Source organism: Podarcis raffonei, chromosome 12 (assembly GCF_027172205.1).
Source record: "Podarcis raffonei isolate rPodRaf1 chromosome 12, rPodRaf1.pri, whole genome shotgun sequence".
In the NCBI taxonomy this organism is placed as follows: Eukaryota; Metazoa; Chordata; class Lepidosauria; order Squamata; family Lacertidae; genus Podarcis; species Podarcis raffonei.
The window spans coordinates 14,859,677-14,867,695 of record NC_070613.1 but is presented as its reverse complement, the minus strand read 5'-3'; the positions used below and the strand labels follow the sequence as shown (position 1 = coordinate 14,867,695).

Here is an 8,019-nt window from a genome sequence, read left to right as displayed (position 1 = left end):
TCCTATAGGCACCATAGTGTCCTCTGTGCCTCATTCCCAAAAGAAAACGCAAACACTGGAACCCCTGGAAACTCACACCACTAGAGGATTGGGGTGGCACTCAACACTATAAACACACACACACTTACATGGTTTAAAAGAGCAGCAGGAACACACACACACATATGTTCAATTGAGATGCAACATTGATTTCAGCTACGATGAAGATCTCCTCCAGAAGGTTTGGTGACAGATGGGCATCTTTTAGCAGGTGCTGAAAAGACTTCAATAGAGAAGGTGCACGCCTGATATACAACGGTAGGGAGTTCCAAAGATCAGGTGCTAACTGAGCATATAATACAGGCATCTCCTACAAAAACTGCAATCAGCTTCTTCCACTCTTGGTTTTTTATTTTTTGTTTTTGCTGTTATCCTTTCCTTCGTTCGTAGAGCATGAGCCTCTTAATGTCAGGGCCGTGGGTTCGAGCGCTACACTGGGCAAAAGATCCCTGCATTGCAGAGGGTTGGACTAGATGGCCCTCTGGTGTCCCTTCCAACTCTTAAGAATGTCACGCTTCTGTGAAATTACATCCACTCACCCTTCCCCTCCCGCCTTTCGCCCTTTAGCCACACCCCCTCACGCCTTTAGCCACGCCCACCCCTCTCTCCCCCCCCCCCGCTGAACCCGAGAGCCGCACGCGACCGCTCTCCCGCGGGCGATTGGCTGGCGCTTTGCGTTCCCTGTTCGCGGGCGGTGGCGCGATCGGCCCACCTGATGACGACGCCGCCCGGGGCCGCCGCCATTGGTCAGGCGCCGAGCGGGGAGGGTTGCCAGGCGATGTGGCGCGCGGCGCAGCGGTTGGCGGCGTCGGCAGCAGCTGTTGCTGCCGGGGCAGCCGGAGGAGAAGGCTCTGCAGCCCGCGCGCTCTCCGCTTCTGCTTCTTCCGCCTCCTCGTCTTCGTGGGGAAGCTTGTATCGTCGCAGCCTCGGACAGGTGCTGCAGCCACTACCGCCTCCTCAGTCTCGGCGGCCGCTTCCTTCGCTTTGCGTGAGTGCAGAGGCCGCGTGCCGGCCCGGGGACGGAACGCGGTAAAGACCAAAAAAGGCCCCGGGGGCGGAAGGGAGTTCGAAGCGATGCCGCTGAGTCAACCGCGGGGAAGCGAAGGGAGGTGGCGGTGCAGCGTCCAATAATAATAATAATAATAATAATACAGTGGTACCTCGGGTTAAGAACTTAATTCGTTCCGGAGGTCCGTTCTTAACCTGAAACTGTTCTTAACCTGAAGCACCACTTTAGCTAATGGGGCCTCCTGCTGCCACTGCACCACCGGAGCATTGGATTTCTGTTCTCATCCTGAAGCAAAGTTCTTAACCTGAAGCACTATTTATTCAGGTTAAGAACAGTTTCAGGTTAAGAACGGACCTCCGGAATGAATTAAGTACTTAACCTGAGGTGCCACTGTATTATCTACATCAGGCGTGGCCAAGCTCAGCCCTCCAGCTGTTTTGAGACTACAGTTCCCGTCATCCCTGACCACTGGTCTTGCTAGCTAGGGATGGTGGGAGTTGTAATCCAAAAAAACAGCAGGAGACCCTAGGTTGGGAAACACTGATCACCTTCCAGTATCTACTTCCCTATTGAAAAGGCTTGGGTAGGGAATCCGTTTTCAGGTTTTTTCTCTGCATCTGGTGGAAGTAAGTTCCCTTCCTCCATCCACAGCCTTGAGAAATCTTACTCAAGTTTTATTAATGTCCTCTTGTTCTTATTGCACTTTCCTTTAAAGAGGTGCAGATGGCACCTGTTGTTCTCTTCCTCCTTCCCCCACTTTTTTCCCCACAACAGGCCCCTGAGGGCGGTTAGGTGACCAAGATAAAGATTGTGTAAGCTTCTGGTAGAGATGGGATGGATACCAACCTGAAACTCTGAAGAGCCACTGCTAGTTTTTGTAGACAGTACTAAGCTCGGTAATTTCCTGTATGTTTATCCTTTGTAGTTTCCCTTGGGATTTTGAAAGAGATGGAGCTTTTGGAGATACAGTAGAGCATGTAGCTCCCTCTCTTTTCCTAGTGTAGATTTCTAAAACATTTTTGTTAAACAGCAAAAGTAGCATACTTCCCACTGTAGCAACAGTGCTTTGCTTCCAAATTAAACTTTCAGCAGCAAAGCTCTGCTGCTGGAGTCAACAGCTTTATAAGTGCTCAGAACTTTTGCCACTGGGGCTGACAAGTGATATGGAGCTGAAGTGGGCTGGGGGATTTTTAAAAATTCTATAGCATTCCCAATATACAAAGGTGTTTCAAGGTATGCTCATAGTTGTACTTTTCCTCTCTTTGTTTAGGCGGTTGGGTAAGTCTGCCACATCTTTTCCTGGCAGGACTCTCATATTTTTAACACAGCATTTGCTACCTCTTTTACTGGCCCTTTACTTTTGTCAGCAGTGCAATACACAGTTTGAAAGCACAGCAGTGCAAGTAGATAAATAGGTACTACTGTGGCGGGAAGCTAAACGGTGTTTCCATGTGTACTGGTTTCCGTCACGGTGTTCCGTTGAGCCAGAAGTGGTTTAGTCACGCTGGCCACATGACTCGGAAAGCTGTCTGTGGACAAACTGGCTCCCTTGGCCTGAAAGCGAGATGAGCGCCACAACCCCATAGTCTCCTTTGACTGAGCTTAACTGTCCAGGGGTCTTTTACCTTTATACATAGAAGTATAGCAGGTGAAGCCTTATCACTGTAGACAAATCAAAAAAGCTTCCATCTATTAAACAGGTACTAATAAAGGCATTGGCTCAGGGCTAGTTAAAAAGGAGGAAGTGGTCTACTTTAACAAATGCTAAGTATAGTTGGTGCCTAAAGACACTAAAGGCTTTGTGTGTTTTCCTGTAAAGTCATGCTAGTGCAAGATAAAACAAGTAGTGATAGCTATGTATTGTGTAAAAAATGGTGGACTCATATTCTTACTGAACTAAGAATATTGGCTGAGGATCAAAATTAACTTTGTCTAGCCATCAGAAATTATATGCACACTTGATGGTTGCGTTGGTTGTGAAGTTTAGGCAAGTTTCTAGCTTTGGCAAGTATAATGGACACACTCATCTGCATGCCTGTGCTCTGCTGACTCTAGGCAAACATTAGGAAATCTTGTAAGTTCTAATACTGTTCATTAAATATTTGTGTAATTGTGGGTTGTTGTTGTTTTGTCATCAGTATTTTTATTAGGAGCATCAATACTGTAACCATGCCTGAAATAAATACAAATGAACTGGATGAGCAGCAGGTAGAGTTGCTGGCAGAGATGTGCATCCTTATTGATGAAAACGACAACAAAATTGGTTCAGATACCAAGAAAAACTGCCACCTGAATGAAAACATTGACAAAGGTATCTATCACTGTTCAGATCCCATTGTATGTAAACTGGTCCTGCCTGGGTACCAAGCTGTATTGAGCACTTCTACCTCACCCCATTTTTTGCCTCTGGGTTTTTTGCAATCTACTTGCACAACAAGATGTAGCAGTTAAAACAAGAAAGGGAGCTGGAGGAAATGGAACAAGGAAGATAGAGGAATGTGGTTCAGCAGACTAGTCTTATGCATCCATGTACAAGATAACTTTGAATTAAGAGTTCTTTAAGTGGTAAAGAAAATCCTTTTCATGCTGTGAAGTCAAATAGCAATTTAGGCTTGTTAATATGTTTTGAGTCACCGATTACTTTGACACATAGCCCACAGAGCAGCTTCCTGCCCCACCATTTAGCCTTACCTTATATAGTTCTGCCCGGCACACAAATTTAGACTGCAGGTGGCTTCTTCAAATGTTTATGCCAAAAAGCAATAAAAGATGAATGAGTGTTCTTTTCAGGCTTCAGTTAAAGAGGTAATGGGCATATTCCATAAGCCAAGGTACACAATTATTTCTGTGGTTGAAATATCACTTTTGGTGCATAAGGATATAGGCAATTTCCCTACTGCACACAAGAACAGAAGCAGCATGAGTTAAAAACCCTTTTCTTGTGCTGACTTATGCTGCTCCAGGAGAACATCTGACACTAACCTGTTATCTGACAGAATAAAGACTTTAGTCTTCTATGATGTCTTTGATTACAGATCTGTAAGGAACTGCTCAAAATAAATAGCTCTGTTCCTCAGACAGTGCAAAAACACCTAAGCACTTGACTTTTGCAAAAGTAATATATTGTAGTATATTGTAAGATATGGCATACAATAATATCTTAGGTTTACTCCTACAAAGTTCTCCAAAGGGTACCCAAGCAATAATTTATTCAAATACATATATATCCAACCCTCCTTTCCAAGGCATTTACCAGCCTAAATGAGAAACCACAATGCATACAGTGGAAAGTTTTGTTTAGAAATAGGGTGCTCGTTTCTTTGTTTAAACTTTGGTTTTAAACTGTAAGATCAAGTATTACGATGAACACGAGTGAAGTTTACTCCCCACCCCCTTGCAGTACATTCTTTTTAAAAGCATATTGCCTATCTTTTTGTGCTAGGACTGCTGCATCGTGCTTTCAGTGTCTTCTTGTTCAATACGGAGAATAAACTGCTATTGCAACAAAGATCAGATGCCAAAATCACTTTCCCAGGTTTGTTACTAAGCAACAAATTCTTGTTTTCATTGCATAGCTTCTATAAAAGACCACTTTGTGTCCTCATATATTTCTGGAATGCTTGAAAAATAGAATTATCTGTTAAATTTCAAACAAATTTACTTACTTTCATTTTCAAGTGAGCAGATACTTAGGTAGCAGTAATGTTTTCTCTCTCTGAAAGAATGGTGGGGTGGGTGTGTTCATGACCTGTATTTGTTCGGTTAACAGCAGAAGCGTGAGAAACATGCAAAGATTTTCTGATAGGTCAAATGCCCAAAAGACTATTTGGTGTGGTGATGTTGTCTTTGGTCTAGACTAGCACACTTTTAGTGAATAGGTGAAAACTGAAGGGGTGGTGGAAATCACAAATTAAATAATGACTAGTGCTTTGTCCTTTTTTTTCTAACCATATATAACTCAGAATGGGCTTGGGAACACAATTGCACTTTATGTTTACATGCTGGAAATGTATTCTTCATGGTGATAAGCATTGATAGGTTTATTTTGCTTCGAATATGGCAGTATGTGCTATTGTGTTGTTTTTTGGAACTTTGTTTCAAACTTTGGATACTTGGTACTGTCAACAAAATGAGATTGGCTACTTCAAGGATTCTAGTATCTGAAAGTCTGCAAAGTATTCTTAAAACTGAATCCACAAAACTTGTTTGGTAGATTGCTTCACCAACACTTGTTGCAGTCATCCCCTGAACACCGTGCTTGAAGTAGAAGAAAAGAATGCAATTGGTGTTCGAAGAGCAGCTCAGAGGCGCCTGAAAGAAGAGCTAGGAATTCCAATGGAACAGGTAAATAATGCTCTTATTTCAGAGTAATGACTTCCCTAGGGGAAAATAGTTGAACAGCATCTAGTTATACTTGTAGTTCTAAATACTAATCAGAGCTGCAGTATTTATTTGGAACCCGTCGGCCCTATTCCCAGAAGCTTAAGAGAAGGGAGCAATTATCACAGTGTGTTTGTTGCTACTTCAGTGTGTCTGGTTTTTCACTAGTCAGAATGACCAGGTTTGGTGAATGCCCTGGATTGAGTTTCAGAATAATCACAATTGATCAAGACATGCTTGCTTACAGATGTTAGTTGATAGACTGATTGTAACAATCTGTCCAGCAAGCACACCAGAAAGGCTTTTTGTATAATCTAAACATATAAGGAGCAAGGAAGGAACCATTTTAATAGTATAGTTTTTCCCAGGGCTGGAAAGGGATTTCAGATGCCTTTGCTCCAGCATAAAATGTTTCTGTCTGGGCAACCAAACATCAAAGTCTTTTTCTGGCATTTCACAATATTGCAAATTCCTCCATTTTCTTCCGTGTTGAGAATTGTTGAAGCAAAACAAATGTCTCTGGCCATACCCATATGACTAGAGCTCTGAGATACTCCTCTCTGCAGTTTGTATTGGGGAGAATGTTTTATCTGATATATTCACTCAAATGTACATTATTCAATTAAATTCTCACTTGAGCCTTGAGTCTCTCACCATCCCAGGCAGACATGCACTCTGTCCACTCCATTATACACTATTCCACAGAGTCCTTAGGAGCAGATTAGATGGGGAAGGAAAGTCCAAGTGTCATTCTTTTGATCTGAGCAACTGACTATACAAAAGTTTTATTAAAAATCAACCATTTAAAAGCAAAATCAAACTACCACAGCTCTTTCTCCAACCCACCCCTTTTAGGTTTGTATTGAGGAGTTCTGAAAAAATTATCATAAAAATGCAGAAAGGAAGTAATAAAGTACTGTCACTACATGTTTTTGGTTGTAGGTAACACCAGAAGAAATTTTGTACTTAACCCGAATTCACTACAAAGCTCAGTCCAATGGGATCTGGGGAGAACATGAAATAGATTACATCTTGTTTGTGCAGAAGAATGTGACGCTGAATGCAGATCCCAATGAAATTAAAAGCTACTGTTATGTGACACAGGAAGAACTGAAAGAACTCCTGGAAAAAGCATCCCGAAATGAAATTAAGATTACTCCATGGTTCAAACTGATTGCAGAGACTTTTCTCTTTAAATGGTGGGATAACTTGAATAATCTGAATAGGTTTGTGGATCATGAAAAGATTTACAGAATGTAACAGCTTCTAGAATATGCTGCTCTAAAAACGATATAGTACCATTTAATACTGATAAATGGCAATATCTGAAGCACTAATTATAAGTTGACTGCAACACAGGGAACGAATTAGGAATAAGAAGATATCCTGTGAAAGGAATTTGATTTTATCTCTGGCTGATTGTTAAAGCTTGAGTCTTTTCTGCCTTTCATTTCTTGAAGTAATTATTTGGATTATTAACAAGCTTTCAATGGGAATGTATTTGTTGATATAATCACTAGAATCTGAGGTTTAATACTGACTAGGCTACCAGTCAAGATTGAAAGTTAAATCTTAGCCAGGATACCCCTCTATTTTTCAGGGTAGGCTGTTTGCTGTACAATAGGGAAGGAGTTAGTTATTTAGTCAGAAATCCCATTAGATACAGGCAAACCCAATGGAGTTCCCAGACTAGTTTTGTTCTTGGCTTAATGCAGGGGAGGGGGACGCTAACATGTGACTCTCCATCACTCCTAACTAGCATAGCTGTTGAGATTTCTGGTCCTAAAGGCTGCATCTTGAATGTCATACTAAAGTCCATGTTAGGGGATAAGAGAAACAGTACTTACATTCAAGAGTTGGCCTATTTCATCCACTCATTTTCAGTTTTCTGGTGCGCTAGCAGTATGGAGTATGTGGTGTAATAAGTAAGTGTGGTGTTAACTGCTCTAATAGTACTTGTTCACATGTAAACTGTGCATGATGAAAACTATTACAGGGCGGAACTAGGTGGTATTCAACATGTCAAGTGAGAATTTGTACTTCAGTTGTCTCCAAATGTGCCTTCCTTTTTTGAATTATTTGCTGTAAAAAGGAAAGGAATTCTTGACTATAAGGCCTGCCTAGTAACTCTTCACTTTACCTTGACTTAAGGGTGTTCCATTTTCAGATATAACTAGATAGTAAAATCTGTATATTCAAACATTCTGCTGTGTTCCAGAAAGCCGCTGGTGTATTTTTAATCATTAAAATGACTGAATCCTAACAACTGAACTTAATACTTCTTCATGAAAAAAATTAATGTGTTCCATTTTAATTTTCCATAACCTGTTAAATTTAGGCTAGTTAATAGAAAACCAATTTTTGAGGAATACAATATGACAAATGTTAATAATTATTGGACAGGCCCATTGAGCTAAATTTCTGATCTTAACAATGCTTGTTCTTGATCAGCATCCCACATCTTGGAAGTTGTTAGAAGCTCAACTGAAGTGTAAAATGCAGATTAAGGACGGTGTCACCAGAGCCAAGAGGACACCAGCACAGTTAACAACCAGAGTCAAAGAAGCTATTATTCCTTCCAAAAAATGGAG

At 41.5% G+C, this 8,019-nt stretch overlaps 1 protein-coding gene across 2 annotated transcripts; it reads left to right on the top strand.

The window, feature by feature from the left end:
* The first annotated feature begins 739 nt into the window (after positions 1–739).
* Positions 740–7,704, top strand: LOC128424173 (isopentenyl-diphosphate Delta-isomerase 1). Of its 2 annotated transcripts, none has more exons than XM_053410064.1 (5): positions 740–1,068; positions 3,187–3,359; positions 4,491–4,583; positions 5,262–5,392; positions 6,371–7,704. In XM_053410064.1, the coding sequence occupies exons 1-5, from the start codon at positions 755–757 to the stop codon at positions 6,686–6,688; spliced, it is 1,029 nt and encodes a 342-aa protein (XP_053266039.1). In that variant the 5' UTR covers positions 740–754; the 3' UTR covers positions 6,689–7,704. The 2 variants fall into 2 exon arrangements, with proteins under 2 accessions (XP_053266039.1, XP_053266040.1); XM_053410065.1 differs by having other exon boundaries at positions 792–1,027.
* Positions 7,705–8,019: the final 315 nt, after the last annotated feature.

Coding starts and splice junctions, on each gene's coding strand:
- LOC128424173 (XM_053410064.1), top strand. CDS start 755: ATGACGACGCCGCCCGGGGCCGCCGCCATTGGTCAGGCGCCGAGCGGG. Junction 1,069..3,186: donor CGGCCCGGGGACGGAACGCG/GTAAAGACCAAA, acceptor TTTTGTCATCAG/TATTTTTATTAGGAGCATCA. Junction 3,360..4,490: donor GAATGAAAACATTGACAAAG/GTATCTATCACT, acceptor TTTTTGTGCTAG/GACTGCTGCATCGTGCTTTC.